Here is an 18,055-nt window from a genome sequence, read left to right as displayed (position 1 = left end):
TTGCAGGTTATCTGACTGCCCTCGACCAGCACAAAAATATCCTGTGGCGGACTGCAATAGCATCGAATAGTCCCCGCGATATGCAACTGTTCAGGGAAGTCAGGAACCAATACACGCAGTCAGTCAGGAAAGCTAAGGCCAGCTTCTTCAGGCAGAAGTTTGCATCCTGTAGCTCCAACTCCAAAAAGTTCTGGGACACTGTGAAGTCCATGGAGAACAAGAGCACCTCCTCCCAGCTGCCCACTGCACTGAGGCTAAGTAACACGGTCACCACCAATAAATCCATGATTATCGAAAACTTCAACAAGCATTTCTCAACAGCTGGCCATGCCTTCCGCCTGGCTACTCCAACCTCAGCCAACAGCTCCGCCCCCCCCCCCCCCCCCCCCCCGCAGCTACTCGCCCAAGCCTCTCCAGGTTCTCCTTTACCCAAATCCAGATAGCAGATGTTCTGAAAGAGCTGCAAGACCTGGACCCGTACAAATCAGCTGGGCTTGACAATCTGGACCCTCTATTTCTGAAACTATCCGCCGCCATTGTCGCAACCCCTATTACCAGCCTGTTCAACCTCTCTTTCATATCGTCTGAGATCCCCAAGGATTGGAAAGCTGCCGCAGTCATCCCCCTCTTCAAAGGGGGAGACATCCTGGACCCAAACTGTTACAGACCTATATCCATCCTGCTCTGCCTATCTAAGGTCTTCGAAAGCCAAGTCAACAAACAGGTCACTGACCATCTCGAATCCCACCGTACCTTCTCCGCTGTGCAATCTGGTTTCCGAGCCGGTCACGGGTGCACCTCAGCCACGCTCAAGGTACTAAACGATATCATAACCGCCATCGATAAAAGACAGTACTGTGCAGCCGTCTTCATCGACCTTGCCAAGGCTTTCGACTCTGTCAATCACCATATTCTTATCGGCAGACTCAGTAGCCTCGGTTTTTCGGATGACTGCCTTGCCTGGTTCACCAATTACTTTGCAGACAGAGTTCAGTGTGTCAAATCGGAGGGCATGCTGTCCGGTCCTCTGGCAGTCTCTATGGGGGTACCACAGGGTTCAATCCTCGGGCCGACTCTTTTCTCTGTATATATCAATGATGTTGCTCTTGCTGCGGGCGATTCCCTGATCCACCTCTACGCAGACGACACCATTCTATATACTTCCGGCCCGTCCTTGGACACTGTGCTATCTAACCTCCAAACGAGCTTCAATGCCATACAACACTCCTTCCGTGGCCTCCAACTGCTCTTAAACGCTAGTAAAACCAAATGCATGCTTTTCAACCGTTCGCTGCCTGCACCCGCACGCCTGACCAGCATCACCACCCTGGATGGTTCCGACCTTGAATATGTGGACATCTATAAGTACCTAGGTGTCTGGCTAGACTGCAAACTCTCCTTCCAGACTCATATCAAACATCTCCAATCAAATCAAATCAAGAATCGGCTTTCTATTCCGCAACAAAGCCTCCTTCACTCACGCCGCCAAACTTACCCTAGTAAAACTGACTATCCTACCGATCCTCGACTTCGGCGATGTCATCTACAAAATTGCTTCCAACACTCTACTCAGCAAACTGGATGCAGTTTATCACAGTGCCATCCGTTTTGTCACTAAAGCACCTTATACCACCCACCACTGCAACTTGTATGCTCTAGTCGGCTGGCCCTCGCTACATATTCGTCGCCAGACCCACTGGCTCCAGGTCATCTACAAGTCCATGCTAGGTAAAGCTCCGCCTTATCTCAGTTCACTGGTCACGATGGCAACACCCATCCGTAGCACGCGCTCCAGCAGGTGTATCTCACTGATCATCCCTAAAGCCAACACCTCATTTGGCCGCCTTTCGTTCCAGTTCTCTGCTGCCTGTGACTGGAACGAATTGCAAAAATCGCTGAAGTTGGAGACTTTTATCTCCCTCACCAACTTCAAACATCTGCTATCTGAGCAGTTAACCGATCGCTGCAGCTGTACATAGTCTATCGGTAAATAGCCCACCCATTTTTACCTACCTCATCCCCATACTGTTTTTATTTATTTACTTTTCTGCTCTTTTGCACACCGATATCTCTACCTGTACATGACCATATGATCATTTATCACTCCAGTGTTATTAACCTGCAAAATTGTAATTATTCGCCTACCTCCTCATGCCTTTTGCACACAATGTATATAGACTCCCCTTTTTTTCTACTGTGTTATTGACTTGTTAATTGTTTACTTACTCCATGTGTAACTTTGTGTTGTCTGTTCACACTGCTATGCTTTATCTTGGCCAGGTCGCAGTTGCAAATGAGACTTGTTCTCAACTAGCCTACCTGGTTAAATAAAGGTAAAATAAAAAAATAATCAAATACTTGTTCTCCCCACTGTATATGTCACTCCCTTTGGTTGCTTCCCTAGGCGTTATTGTTTCTGTTCCTGTGTTATGTCTGTGTTGTTCGTGTTTCTTATTTTTTATATTATGTTGTGTTTTATTTATTAAAACACTCACTCCCTGAACTTGCTTCCGAACTCTCAGCGCACATCGTTACACTTTAGTTGATATAATTTGGGTTCTGATAGTAATTCACCTGATTCAGTTTCAATGCTTACAATATCCGCTAATTACTGCGAAGCTTGTTAGCCAAAAGACAACTGTGTCGATTACCATGAAACTAATGCTTAAGTTTATCTCAATGGGTGGAATATTCTGCTCTGTCTTATCAATAGATTTAGTTCTGTCTTGACTTTGGAGAGAGTAGCTGCACTGAAAAGGTATTTGTTGAACGCTCTAACTTCGTTAACAACTTTTCCAATTCTGATATCTTCTTTTAAATGTGATTTATTCAGCCCAGATGCAAATGTAGTTGCATTGTTTTTAATAAAACCCTTGTCCCATAAAATCAGAGAATCATCAACTGAATTTTTGTTAATAATTATGAATTCATTCAATTCAATTTCATGTGTGTTTCTCAGAGCATTGCTCTATCAATGTGGTTTTAGACTCAAGATAGTTGGAATGTTTGATAGAACTATTAAGGCCTTTCAAATTCCACAAGAGAATAGCTAGTGTTGCCATTGTTTTACTAAAATGTAATTGTTATCTTTAATGTTGATGTAGCCCATGGATGTAAAATAAAAAGCAGGACCCACATGGAAACCCACCCATCGGTCCGCTCCCCACTTAGAAGACCCTCTCTATAAACCATTGACACTACTTTATGGTAAATAATGCAAGCTTCTTCAATTACTAATTTCTTTGAACAGGGGAAAAGAAACATGACCAGATTCACAGGGAATACATTACATGGTATGGGGAAGCAAGCCACAGCTTCATACTACTTGTCAAAAATAGAGAACTGATACTGTATACTGGTTGTTGGGGTGGGATTGGCATGAAGTGTGAGGCTTCCGTGGGTGGCTTTAAAATATATATATATATATATATATATAATTATACACTGCTCAAAAAAAATAAAGGGAACACTTAAACAACACAATGTAACTCCAAGTCAATCACACTTCTGTGAAATCAAACTGTACACTTAGGAAGCAACACTGATTGACGATAAATTTCACATGCTGTTGTGCAAATGGAATAGACAACAGGTGGAAATTATAGGCAATTAGCAAGACACCCCCAATAAAGGAGTGGTTCTTCAGGTGGGGACCACAGACCACTTCTCAGTTCCTATGCTTCCTGGCTGATGTTTTGGTCACTTTTGAATGCTGGCGGTGCTTTCACTCTAGTGGTAGCATGAGACGGAGTCTACAACCCACACAAGTGGCTCAGGTAGTGCAGCTCATCCAGGATGGCACATCAATGCGAGCTGTGGCAAGAAGGTTTGCTGTTTCTGTCAGCGTAGTGTCCAGAGCATGGAGGCGCTACCAGGAGACGGGCCAGTGCATCAGGAGACGTGGAGGAGGCCGTAGGAGGGCAACAACCCAGCAGCAGGACCGCTACCTCCGCCTTTGTGCAAGGAGGAGCACTGCCAGAGCCCTGCAAAATGACCTCCAGCAGGCCACAAATGTGCTTGTGTCTGCTCAAACGGTCAGAAACAGACTCCATGAGGGTGGTATGAGGGCCCGACGTCCACGGGTGGGGGTTGTACTTACAGCCCAACATCGTGCGGGATGTTTGGCATTTGCCAGAGAACACCATGATTGGCAAATTTGCCACTGGCGCCCTGTGCTATTCACAGATGAAAGCAGGTTCACACTGAGCACGTGACAGACGTGACAGAGTCTGGAGACGCCGTGGAGAACGTTATGCTGCCTGCAACATCCTCCAGCATGACCGGTTTGGCGGTGGGTCAGTCATGGTGTGGGGTGGCATTTCTTTGGGGGACCGCACAGCCCTCCATGTGCTCGCCAGAAGTAGCCTGACTGCCATTAGGTACCGAGATGAGCTCCTCAGACCCCTTGTGAGACCATATGCTGGTGCGGTTGGCCCTGGGTTCCTCCTAATGCAAGACAATGCTAGACCTCATGTGGCTGGAGTGTGTCAGCAGTTCCTGCAAGAGGAAGGCATTGATGCTATGGACTGGCCCGCCCGTTCCCCAGACCTGAATCCAATTGAGCACATCTGGGACATCATGTCTCGCTCCATCCACCAACGCCACGTTGCACCACAGACAGTCCAGGAGTTGGCGGATGCTTTAGTCCAAGTCTGGGAGGAGATCCCTCAGGAGACCATCCGCCATCTCATCAGGAGCATGCCCAGGCGTTGTAGGGAGGTCATACAGGCACGTGGAGGCCACACACACTACTGAGCCTCATTTTGACTTGTTTTAAGGACATTACATCAAAGTTGGATCAGCCTGTAGTGTGGTTTTCCACTTTAATGTTGAGTGTGACTCCAAATCCAGACCTCCATGGGTTGATAAATTTGATTTCCATTGATCATTTTTGTGTGATTTTGTTGTCAGCACATTCAACTATGTAAAGAAAAAAATGATTTAATAAGAATATTTCATTCAGATCTAGGATGAGTTCTTTTAGTGTTCCCTTTATTTTTTTGAGCAGTATATATATATTACACACACACACAATTCCTCATGTCTTACTAATTGGTAGGAAGACGTTTGGTCCGAATCGGATGTTGGGTACTATATTAATGGAATATTATCTGAATCCTATACATTAAAATAGCTAATTTGGGTGCAATCGGTTAGCTTAATTTCTCATAGAGTAAATGATATTTCAACAAAATAATGTTTTAGAAATGCTCATCGTATCTGTTGCTAAGAACAATCTAAGATGGTGGGTGTCAACCCTCTTTCTGGTGCTTTCTGAGGTGGAATAACCCATACCTGTTCTGTCCTCCTTGCAGTGATCAGTGCTATTATAACCTCTGTATTTATGTTCTGTATTATAACTATGTCTGCAGTGATCAATGCAGTGTCTCGGCGTTATTTCCTCCATGCCAACGATGCTGCTGACCTGAAAGACTGGGTCCTCGCTCTGAACAAAGCTACCAAGATCACTGTGAGTACCCCAACTCCTGTAGCTAACGTTACCATTAACATATAGTGAGAGACAGGTCAATTTGCCCTTAAATTAATTATTATAACAGCCTTGGTTTCTCAAATAACTGCCTCGCCTGGTTCACCAACTACTTCTCAGAGTTCAGTGTGTCAAGTCGGAGGGCCTGTTGTCCGGACCTCTGGTAGCCTCTATGGGGGTGCCACAGGGTTCAATTCTCGGGCCGACTCTTTTCTCTGTATATATCAATGATGTCGCTCTTGCTGCTGGTGATTCTCTGGTCCACCTTTACGCAGACGACACCATTCTGTATACTTCTGGCCCTTCTTTGGGCACTGTGTTAACTTGCCTCCAGACAGCTTCAATGTTATACAACACTCCTTCCGTGGCCTCCAACTGCTCTTAAATGCTAGTAAAACTAAATGCATGCTCTTTAACCGATCGCTGTCTGCACCCACCCGCCCAACTAGCATCACTACTCTGGACGGTTCTGACTTAGAATATGTGGACAACTACAAATAGCTAGGGGTCTGGTTAGGCTGTAAACTCTCCTTCCAGACTCACATTAAGCATCTCCAATCCAAATTAAATCTAGAATCGGCTTCCTATTTCGCAACAAAGCATCCTTCACTCATGCTGCTAAACATACCCTCGTAAAACTGACTATCCTACCGATCCTTGACTTTGGCAATGTCATTTACAAAATAGCCTCCAACACTACTCAGTAAATTGGGTGCAGTCTATCACAGAGCCATCCGTTTTGTGACCAAAGCCCCATATACTACCCACCACTGCGACCTGTATGCTCTCGTTGGCATATTCGTCGACAAACCCACTGGCTCCAGGTCATCTATAAGTCTTTGCTAGGTAAAGCCCCGCCTTATCTCCGATCACTGGTCACCATAGCAACACCCACCCATAGCATGCGCTCCAGCAGGTATATTTCACTGGTCATCCCCAAAGCCAACTCCTCCTTTGGCTGATTTTCCTTCCAGTTCTCTGCTGCCAATGACTGGAACAAATTGCAAAAATCACTGAAGCTGGAGACTCACATCTCCCTCTACCTTTAAGCATCAGCTGTCAGAGCAGCTTACAGATCACTGCACCTGTACACAGCCAATCTGTGAATAGCCCACCCAACTACCTCCCCATATTGTTATTTATTTTGCTCTTTTGCACCCCAGTATCTCTACTTGCACATCTATCACTCCAATGTTTTATTATTTCAGCACTATGGCCTATTTATTGCCTTACCTCCCTAATCTTACTACATTTGCACACACTGTATATAGATTTTCTATTGTGTTATTGACTGTACATTTGTTTGTCCCATGTGTAACTCTGTGCTGTTGTTTTTGTCACACTGCTTTGCTTTATCTTGGCCAGGTCGCAGTTGTAAATGAGAACTTGTTCTCAACTGAGGTGAAATGCAAAAATGTACAAATTTGATTGATAGGAGAAATAAATTCCCACCATAAAGCACCAGGCAGCTACTTGATTTCTGTGTCTTGACACAACACAGTGCTACTCCTTTCCTCATTTTACGATTGGACCCCCCCCCCCCCTCCCCCCACCGCTAATTATGCTTTTGGTTTGGCACGCGCACATACTCTCACAATCTCTCATCTAGAATATGAGGAAATGGTGAAACACGACAGCATGATTGGTGTTTTGAGGTTTCACAGAGCACATTCCCTCAGTGTGTGTTGAATCCTATATTCAGCCTGTGGGGGTGGCTTTCCACACATACACTGTTTATAATATAATACTGTATATACTGTACCATTTAGCAGATGTTTTTATCCAAAGCGACTTACATTCATGTGTGCATACATTTTATGTACATGTGGTCCCGGGAATCAAACCCTATCTTGGCGTTGGAAGTAGAGGTCTTCACGGAGCCACTTGTACCTGAATACCCGAGACCTGATCCGGGACCTGAGCGAGTCCGGATCCAGAATTCTAAATAATGTCACGTGTCTGGGCCGGATCTGATTTGATTTTCACGGGTCCATTTGGAACGGGTATTCAAAAAGTGAATTCATGCATATCTGTTCCGGATGGGAATGCCCCAGGTCCATTTGGAATGGGTAATAAGAAAGTGAATTCATGCATATCTGTTCCGGATGGGAATGCTCCAGGTCCAATTTGGAACGGGTATTAAAAAAGTGAATTCATGCATATCTGTTCCGGATGGGAATGCCCCAGGTCCATTTGGAACGGGTATTGAAAAAGTGCATTCATGCATATCTGTCCCGGATGGGAATGCCCCAGGTCCATTTGGAACGGGTATTAAAAAAGTGAATTCATGCATATCTGTTCCGGATGGGAATGCCCCAGGTCCATTTCGGAACGGGTCCAACTTTTTGGACCCGTGAAGGCCTCTAGTTGCAAGTGCCATGCTCTACCAAGACCACACACATCTGCTGATTGTCTGTGGAGCTGCCGTAAAAATCTGACACACACACACACACACACACACACACAAACTTCTTGACCAGAGAGTTTAATGCTGAAGGCCTGTAACTCCTCCCCTCCACACTTCTACAGAAGGCTGAGAGCAGCAGTTAGTGGTTATGTCCCAATAATCTTTATTTTCTCTGTCTTTTTTTCTCCTGAAGTGTGCACTCGTTCACCACTCCACATAAATTTGAAAACATTGGATTGGTGTAGGCCTAGAGGGAGTTTCCATATACAGTGCCTTGAGAAAGTATTCATACCCCTTGACTTGTTCCACATTTTGTGGTGTTACAGCCTGAATTGTTTTTCTTCACGTATCTACACACAATACCCCATAATGACAAAGTGAAAACATGTTTTTAGAAATGTTTGCAATTGTGTTGAAAATTAAATTCAGAAATATCTCATTTACTTAAATATTCACACCCCTGAGTCAATACATGTTAGAATCTTCAAGCTCTGTCAAGTTGGTTGTTTATCATTGCTAGACAGCCATTTTCAAATCTTGCCATAGATTTTTGAGCTTATTTTCATTCAAAACTATAACTAGGCCACTCAGGAACATTCATGTCATCTTGGTAAGCTACTCCGGTGTATATCAAATCACATTAACAGATGTTATTGCAGGGGTAGTGAAATGCTTGTGCTTCTATCTCCGACAGTGCAGTAATATCTAACAAGTAATATCTAACAAATTACACAACCTATACCCATTTCCCAATAAATCTAAGTAGAAATGAATTAAGACTATATACATATGGACGAGCAACGTCAGAGCGGAACGGACTAAGATACAGTAGAATAGTATAGAAACAACAGTATATACATATGAGATGAGTAATGCAAGATACAGTATGTAAGCATTATTAAGTCAATGAGATACCGTAGAATAGTGTAGAAAACAGTATATTCCTATGAGATGAGCATGAGATGAGCAATGCCAGATATGTAAACAGTATATTTGGCCTTGTTTTAGGTTATTGTCCTGCTGACAGGTGAAATTTGTCTCCGGGTGTTTTTGGAAAGCAGACTGAACACCAGGTTTTCCTCTCGGATTTTGCCTGTGCTTAGCTCTATTCCGTTTATTTTTATTCCAAAAAACTCCAGAGTCCTTGCCGATGATAAGCACACTCATAACATGATGCAGCCACCACCATGCTTTTAAATATATAGTGTTGTACTCAGTGATGTGTTGTGTTGAATTTGCCTCAATCGTAACGCTTTGTATTCAGGACATAAAGTTTTTTTTAAATGTTTTCGCCTTATTGCAAACAGAATGCATGTTTTAGAATATTTCTGTTCTGTACAGGCTTGCTTCTTTTCACTCTGTCATTTAGGTTAGTATTGTGGAGTAACTACACTATTTATTTATTTTGAATTTTTTTACATTTAGTGAGTAGATCAGCTTTAATATTGCAGATTGTTCCATCAATCTAATTGTCTGCTTCACTTCCAATCCCCCATATATATTTTTTGCTTATACACACACACACACACACACACACACACACACACACACACACACACACCTTTTTAAAAATATAGTTTCCTTTATTACCCTACCACCCTTCCCCCAATTGGAGCAAACTAATGAACAACAATGCTTAGGCCTGTATTTCTAGCTTATACAAACTATATACATTTTATGGACAGTCTATTTTACAATAGTTCTATTTTGTTTGTTTTTACTCCTGTCCTTCCTCAACATCTCCCATCTATTCCTGACTTCCATCCGGTTTGATTTCTATTTGCCATATATTTCAAACTGTGCTCTTTCATAGTTCTTAACCTATATATGTTTAACGGGCACAGTATGTTTTACATTAATTATCTTGTTGTTATTAGTCCCAACCTTCAGCTCCATTAGACCCCTCCCATCTATCTCTTAACACCATCCATATTGGATTTCTATTTGCCATTCCATTTCTTTTTATTCCAAAAAACTCCAGAGTCCTTGCCGATGACAAGCATACTCATAACATGATGCAGCCACTAGCATGCTTGTAAATCTATAGCGTGGTACTCAGTGATATGTTGTTGGATTTGCCTCAATCACAACACTTTGTATTCAGGACATAGTTAGTAGTTCATCGTTTATTCTGTACAGGCTTGCTTCTTTTCACTCTGTCATTTAGGTTAGTATTGTGGAGTAACTACACTTGTTGATCCATCCTCAGTTTTCTTCTATCACAGCCATTTTGCTCTGTAAAATCACCGTTGGCCTCATGGTGAAATCCCTGAGTGGCTTATTTCCTCTCCGGCAACTGAGTTAGGAAGGACGCCTGCATCTTTGTAGTGTCTGGGTGTATTGATACACCATCCAAAGTCGAATTAATAACTTAACCATGCTCAAAATGATATTCAATGCCTGCTTTTTTTAAATCCACCTACCAATAGGTGCCCTTCTTTGTGAGGCAATGGAAAACCTCCCTGGTCTTTGTGGTTGAATCTGTGTTTGAAATTCACTGCTCGACTGAGGGACCTTACAGATGATAATTGTATGTGGTGGGTGAGGCAGTCATTAAAAAATTATGTTAAACATTATTAGTTCACACAGTGAGTCCATGCAACTTATTATGTGACTTGTTAAGCTAATTTTTACTCCTGATCTTATTTAGGCTTGCCATAACAAAGGGGCGGAATTTTTATTGACTCAACTTTGAACTAATTTGTAAAAATGTCTAAAAACATCATTCCACTTTGACATTATGGGATATTATGTGTAGGCCAGTGACACAAAATCTCTATGTAATCAAATTAATATTCAGGCTGTAACACAACAAAATGTGGAAAAAGTCCATGGGTGCGAATACTTTCGTACGGCACTGTAGCAGTCATTTTCTTTCCAATCCATGAAGGGAAGTGTCACACTTCGGGAGGAAGGAGAGATTATTGGAACCTGTGTCAGAAAGGTCACCACTGTCTGTGGCTCTGTGAGGCTGAAGTGTGGTGCTGCTTTCTTCTCTATTGTCACCTGTCCTCACACAACTCTCGCTCTTCCACTTCCTCTTTAACTGCCCTGTATTCCCATTGAAGAAACCCTGTATGCCTTATGGGCCTTGTTTAACTCACATTTCTTGTTTATCACTCCATAAATATGTTATAATGCATTTATAGTTTCATAGGATATCAATAAGTAAACCTGAATGGTAATGTGTTGTTGGCTAAAGGCCAACTGCTAGCTGTGTGTTTGACTTATTGCTCAAACTGTTGTTTTCTGTAGGTCCCTAAAGCAGGGCCTCTCCAGCCCAGATCAGAGGTTTCTACAGTAACCGGTGAGGCAGTGGGTAAGAGGCTGGCCTACAAGACTGAGATCATCGGGGGAGTGGTGGTGCACACACCCATCTACCAGGTACTATGGTCTAGACCAAATATACTATTGCCATGATGACAGTGAAGATGGCGGTAATGATGACGTGATGATGATGATAGTTGTGAGGATGATGATTGTGTGTGTTGCAGAATGAGGGTGGGGAAATGGAGGTAGGGGACAGGAGGGTCTCCTCTGTAGGCAGTAGACCAGGTGTACTGAGGTGTGGCTATTGTGTCAAACAGGGTAACGTGGTGAGTACACACACACACACACACACACACACACACACACACACACACGCTCGTACACACACTTTTGAACTAATCTGTTGTGTGTTTCAGAGGAAAAGCTGGAAGAGACGTTTCTTCACACTGGACCACAACGCTGTCAGTTACTACAAGTGTGAGATGGTGAGGTCATATCCTGTCCCTCTCCTCTGTGTGTGGCTCTGGGTGGTAACGCTGTTGCTGTTTAGACCTCACTGGGGTGTAATTACAGATGTCCTCAAATGGATTTGGGATAGGAAATACAAACCAAGCCAATACATAGTATTCAAAATCATGTGTCCTCCATGTTTAAGTCTTTGGTTCTGGTTTTGTGTGTTTAGTGTTCTGTGTGACAGATATGTCAGTGGAATAGAGTAAAGTGTTGTTTTTCTGATGTGCGCGTGTGTGTAACCTGCATTTGATATGTATTTCAGGATAAGGAGCCCCTGAGAACTGTTTCTCTGAGAGACATTCAGAAGGTCCATGAGTGTCTGGTGAAATCTGGGTGAGTGTCACACCTCTTTTTCTCTCGTTCTCTCGACAGCAGACACAAACACACACAAACACAGAAGCTCAATGTCTTACCCACTCATCTCTGTCAGGGACCTGCTGATGAGAGATAATCTGTTTGAAATCATCACCAGCTCCAGGGTCTTCTACGTCCAGGTAGGAGGGGGGGGGGGGGGGGGGTGTTGTCGGCAGTTGGGCTTCCATCTGTGTTGACTCCTCTCTGGCTTGATGCTCTGTTGCTCATGTGTGGCCTTACTTCTGTTTTTGGAGAAATGGACAGGATGTTTTTTGTGAATTGGAGGAGTACTTTCCCAACACTTAACCGTAAGAACAAAAACATCCCTTGTCCCCCCATGGGAGAACAGCTGACTAGGGGCAGGGGCCTCAGATCACAGAGAGGTGTGTGTGTGTGTGTGTGCTTACTGAGTGGTTTAAGCGTAATGTATAAGCATGTGCTGGTTTTGTTGCAGACAGACACTCCAGAGGACATGCAGGGCTGGATCAGAGACATTGAGTTGAAGATACAGGACTTCAGAGGCCCTGCCAAGGTAGATTTAGATACATACAAAAGCCTCATCACAACTCCTCAGAATTTGCCCCACATGATCCGACGGGCCGACTAGCAATTCAGACCAGTACTATTAGTGGTCCTTATGGCATGCCCAAATGCAAGCGTGATTCAGTGGGGGAATTGGAAAAATGGAATCTCTCTCTCTCTCTCAGGGTTCTGCATTTACGTATCGCCATGGTAACTCCTCCCACCCACCCTCTGTGTTCCGTGGTCGCCAGGGAGATGACAGGAGACCCCCACTAGTGAAGTCGTGTTCCGTAGCCCCGGGGTGGCAGCCCTGGACCCCCGTACCCCAAAGAGAGGCTCCCGCTCTGGGCACACTGGACAAGGACAGTCACTTTAGCAATCTGCCCTCCAGTCTTTCCTCTCGCTCCACCTCTTCCTCCACCTCCTCATCTTCATCCTCCCCCTCCACTCCCACTCTCATCCCACAGGGGGTCCCAGCTCCAGCCCTAGCCAGTGGTGTGGGGGTCCCAGCCTGCCCTGGCCCCATAGCTCCAGACCCCTCCAGCAGCCGGAGGAGACACCGCTCTCAGCCTCAGCCCCCCAAAGACCGCAGCTTCCCTTTCAGCCTGGACGATGATGGCATCCGCACCACAGACGTCTAGAACCAACCACTTCTAGAATCAACAAAACTCTGGATCCAACAATATATAGAACCACCATCTAGAACCAATGTGTAGACAGACAAACAATGACACTTGTTTGAGTGCTTTCTACCGTTGAAAGACTGAACCTCCCTCCCCCACCTCCTTCTCCTCTGCTCTGAGGGGGTAGCTCTGGTGGGGGAGGGTAGTGATGTAAACTGGGGTTCCTGGATGCGTTCTCTCACTGAGGGGTGTGTCAGTAGTGGCTGTGGGCTTTTGGTATAGAGGGTGACTCAGAGAGAGAGCAGTCTTGGGCAGAATGGGAGGGGTTATCAGTATTAGAGTGTCTGGTGGAATGTGAAGGATATGTTATTTTATTGTATGATTTCCTCTTTAAACTTGAATGTAGTCCACCCAGGTACTGAGATGAAGGAAGGTGAATGCTGTGGTGGAGCCTGGTCTGTCTACCGAACACCCTCCACTAGTCTAAGTCAGCTGGTCTTTTGCTTGTATTAACCAAGGCTACGTCCCAATTGGCACCCACTATGGGTCCTGGTCAAAAGTAGTACACTATATAATGAATATGGTGCCACTGCCAATTGGGACCAAACCCAAGGGTCCCGTTCAATCAATACCCTGGTCATGGAACATGTTGGTGTCTGTGGCTCTGCCTGTAGACAGTCCTGTTCTCTTGTTAGACTGCATGCAATTGCGTCAAATCGCTACATCAGCAGCACATTTTGTACATACGCTTTTAGCGTATTTCTGCACGTTGTTCCACAAGCCTGGATTCTCTTGCTCAAATGCAAATGATCTACTATGGTATTGTGTCATGTCACATGTTGTGTTTTGCCTGCCTGCACCTCACCGACCCAGGTCCATGTGTGCTTTTCTCTTCTCTTTAAACTTAACCTGTCATGTTTCTGATTCTTTACATAGACACCTGTTAGAAATCACAAACATGTGTGTGTGTGTGTGAGACATCGGTTCAAATACTATTTTAATGTATTTGAATTAATTTTCAATGCATTTGAAACATGTATTCAGATAACCTTTATTTGAAAAAAACAAGTAGTTGAATATTGGAATGTATTTGGACTTATACTTGGAAAGTATTTGAAAATACTCAAATACACTCCCATACATTTAACCCAGTTATTTGAAAATAGTATTTGAATATACTTTTAAAATACAATTTGGTCAACTATTTGTTTTTTGTTTTTACAAATAACTCAAATAAAAGTACCTGTTTTGGGCTGTGTATTTGAAAACACTGAAATACACAGGAAAAAAGTATTTAAATAACAAATGCTCAAATACACATGTATTTGAACCCAGAGTGTGTGTGTGTATCTGTGTGTTGAGTTTATCATGGTTGACTGGCTGGTCAAACATATTAGAGAGGATAATGTTTGTTTTTAAGTTAAGGCATCTTTGATTTCTGTATATGCTCTTTTAGCATTTTGCAGTACTGTAATTCCGGAAAGAGAAAGGTTAAATGCTAATGTCTGCTATTTCTAATGCAATTTTTTTTCTCTGATTTAATTCCTGTGGTACAGTATTTCAGATATAATGGACTGCCTTCTACCTCGTACCTGGTGTCCACTCACCTACCTGATCATAATGGTGTTGTTTTTTTTTTTACTTATAAGCAAGTGCATTAAATAATAAGACAAAAGCTTTTTAGTTCTGTTGTAAAGTTGTCTGATTTGAAACCAATCTAGTTTTGGCCAGTACTTTTGATGTGAAGTGAGTGTATGACCCACTCAGTCCTGCTATAATAATAACTGTTTGTCATCCTGTGATCTGACAGTGTCACTGGTGTGCTGGATACAAGCAACACAAAGAACTTAACAGATGGTGTGAGGAAAAGACAGACAGAAATACACATTTTCTCTCTCCTATTGTATGTCCTCTTCTCTCCTTCTCTTCTCTCTCCTCTTCTCTTATTCCTACCTCTCTCCTAGAGGTGAGATGAAGTGACCCCGGACCGTCCACCCTGGCCGGCCCCGCCAGAGGCTGTGTTAAGTGAAGTCGTTCACACGTCCGGTGCTGAAACCTGTGACCCAACGCTAACCCAGACCACCCCGCCTGGGGACATGCCTCCTGAGCTCTGTACCATGGTGGGGAAAGGTGTGAGCCACAGTAAAGGCCACACTAACACAGTAAAGGGCCTTAGAGCATCACAAATGTCAGCTGTGTTGACATGAGTTTTCAGCCTTTAAAGACTGACATCCCAGAAGTGATAAAGTATCCAACTGGAAGGAAGAGGCTTTTTAAAGGTAGCGGTTAAACCGGACTGACTGATGGAGAACAATGAAGGTAGAGGAGGAGATAATGATGTCTAGGTGAGGAGGGGGATAATGTCTAGGAGAGGAGGGGGATAATAATGTCTAGGAGAGGAGGAGATGATGATTTCTAGGAGAGGAGGAGGAGATAATGATGTCTAGGAGAGGAGGAGGAGATAATGATGTCTAGGAGAGGAGGAGGAGATAATGATGTCTAGGAGAGGAGGGGGATAATAATGTGGGAGAGGAGGAAATAATGATTTCTAGGAGAGGAGGAAATAATGATTTCTAGGAGAGGAGGAGGATAATGATATTTAGGAGAGGAGGAGGAGATAATAATGTCTAGGAGAGGAGGAGGAGATAATGATGTCTAGGAGAGGAGGAGAATAATGTCTAGGAGAGGAGGGGGGATAATAATATCTAGGAGAGGAGGAGATAATGATGTCTAGGAGAGGAGGGGGATAATAATGTCTAGGAGAGGAGGAGATAATGATGTCTAGGAGAGGAGGGGGATAATAATGTCTAGGGGGGAGGAGATAATGATGTCTAGGAGAGGAGGATGATAATGAAGTCTATGAGAGGAGGAGGATAATGATGTCTAGGTGGGGAGGAGGGTAATGATATCTAGGAGAGGAGGTAGATAATGTCTAGGTGAGGAGGAGGAGAGGAGGAAGATAATTATATGTGAGGGTGAGGATTATGGTGTCTAGGTGAGGAGGATAATGTCTAGGCCAGCAAGCAGTATATGGAAAATATGAGGTCTTAATGCATTAAGTAGTTAATCCTGTAGTAGTTCATTTCTGATGAAACTCTAAGCCATTCTCTGTTGCTCGCTCTCTTTCTCTCCATCTCTCTCGTTTGGCCAATGGCCATCAGTGCGTAAAGAAGGTCACTTGTGTTTAGTAACACTTCAGAGTGACGCCTGTGAGTGAAATGTTCCTCTCGGGACATACACGCAGGCACAGAGGCTGGTATCCTAAATGTTAATGTTACCACATGGACACCTCTGTGCCCCCCTCTCATCCTAACCCCAGGCCCTTTCTGTCCCCTCAAACTCGGCAGCTGCGACTTTATTGGTCAAATGCCAGCGGATAAAATATTGGGCATTTTTCTGCAGAGAAACTCTGCCATCTGTGTGTGTGAGCGTGTTTAGAAGAGTTTAGGAGTGTGTGACCTGATGGTTTGGAACTCCTCAGAATTTGAGCACCATGTTTCTGTGTGCTATTGTGATGTTAGTCCCTGTTCTGCTGTGTCTGTCAGAGCAGAGGGCCAACACTAGAGGGCGATGGAGGGCCAGACACATCTCTATCAGGACAGTGACCCTAGAAGAGACCAGCCCTGTCTGAGGAACACACTGCACACACAGACTAATAATACGAGTAATTTACAGTAGTGATGTTGTTTTATTGAACAATCGTGTAGTGGGGGCTAATAGACAGTAGAGTGTGCTAACAAAGTGTGTTTTGCAGCCTGGGATCTGGTGCCAGAAAACTATGTTCTGCATTCCAACCCCAACATAAAGTTATAACACAGTGAAACAACACTTCCTTGAGTCTCTGTGCCATTCGGCATCTCTCATTGGAATCCAATCAGGACAGCTTGTAGTTATTCTTTATGTAGTTTATCATGTGAGGGTCCCTCTCTTTTCCACAAAATAGGACATGAGAGACCACCTGACCGAAGGGGGTGGGGGAGAGAGAGAGGGGGGCAGGAATGTGACTTACCCTGTGTGATGTGATTGTTTGCAGAGAAATGGGTTGACCTTGTCCATTGCTACCACACAGACATACACACAGTCACACACACACTCATTCGCTTTGGTCTGGCTGTAGGTGTGTGGGACAAAGCTGTGGAGTGCTGGAACACTTGGAACCACTTCCTCCATACAGACCTAGCGGTTAGGAGCGTTGGACCAGTTACTGGCGTAACCGAAAGGTTGCTGGTTCGAATCCCAGAGCCGACTACTTGAAAAATCGGTTGATGTGCCCTTGAGCAAGCCACTTAACCCCAATTGCTCCTTTAAGTCGCTCTGGATAAGAGTGCCTGCAAAATGACTAAAACGTTTTTTTTTTAATGACTTGATAGAGGAAATGTAGAAGTAAGGATGGGACAATGTAGTCCAACCATGGCCACAAAAAGGTGTGTATTTTACCTCTGTCTATGTCTCTCTCAGCTTCTTAGTTCTATAATGTTAGTTCTAACATGGAGAAGTTTGTTTGGTTACTCAGCTTCTATACTCTCACTGTTGGAGAGTTGAAAACATGCCTACTGGAGTGAAATGACAGGCCCTATCACATAGGCCTGACCTAACCTTCTATTTATCGACTGAGATGATGTTCTAGAAGTCTTAAGTAAAAGATAAATATGGCAAGTTCAAAGTAATGTAATTATGTTTGAGACAAATATTTGTGATAAAGTCAATAAATAATTTGAATTGATTAATTTTCCTTTTTTTTCCCAAACAATGTATCCTTCAACTATTAGTGTACTTTATTCGATTTCTACACACAGAGACGAAATATAGGTTATATTATCTACAAGTATAAATGCCTAAACTAAAATCTCTTTCAAATCATAGTATTTTAAATGTTGC

General features: G+C 43.7%; 1 protein-coding gene across 2 annotated transcripts in view; it reads left to right on the top strand.

Moving 5' to 3' along the window:
* Positions 1–14,852, top strand: part of LOC110525762 (pleckstrin homology domain-containing family A member 2) — a 28,568-nt gene extending 13,716 nt beyond the window's left edge. The window contains exons 1-9 of one of the 2 annotated variants that reach the window (XM_090237685.1): positions 3,109–3,207; positions 5,373–5,470; positions 11,151–11,279; positions 11,390–11,491; positions 11,582–11,650; positions 11,941–12,011; positions 12,109–12,172; positions 12,487–12,564; positions 12,740–14,852. In XM_090237685.1, coding sequence (XP_090093811.1) covers positions 11,405–11,491; positions 11,582–11,650; positions 11,941–12,011; positions 12,109–12,172; positions 12,487–12,564; positions 12,740–13,195 — 825 coding nt within the window. In that variant the 5' untranslated portion in view covers positions 3,109–3,207; positions 5,373–5,470; positions 11,151–11,279; positions 11,390–11,404 and the 3' untranslated portion in view covers positions 13,196–14,852. Of the gene's footprint in view, positions 1–3,108; positions 3,208–5,372; positions 5,471–11,150; positions 11,280–11,389; positions 11,492–11,581; positions 11,651–11,940; positions 12,012–12,108; positions 12,173–12,486; positions 12,565–12,739 lie in introns of those variants that run through there. The other variant, XM_021606178.3, reaches the window with a different exon arrangement.
* The last annotated feature ends 3,203 nt before the right edge of the window (positions 14,853–18,055 follow it).

The sequence above is a fragment of the Oncorhynchus mykiss genome, chromosome 6, assembly GCF_057628025.1.
Source record: "Oncorhynchus mykiss isolate SJ-2025 chromosome 6, ASM5762802v1, whole genome shotgun sequence".
Lineage (NCBI taxonomy): Eukaryota > Metazoa > Chordata > Actinopteri > Salmoniformes > Salmonidae > Oncorhynchus > Oncorhynchus mykiss.
Note: the sequence above shows the minus strand (reverse complement) of the source record. Positions and strands in the feature narration are given on the sequence as shown.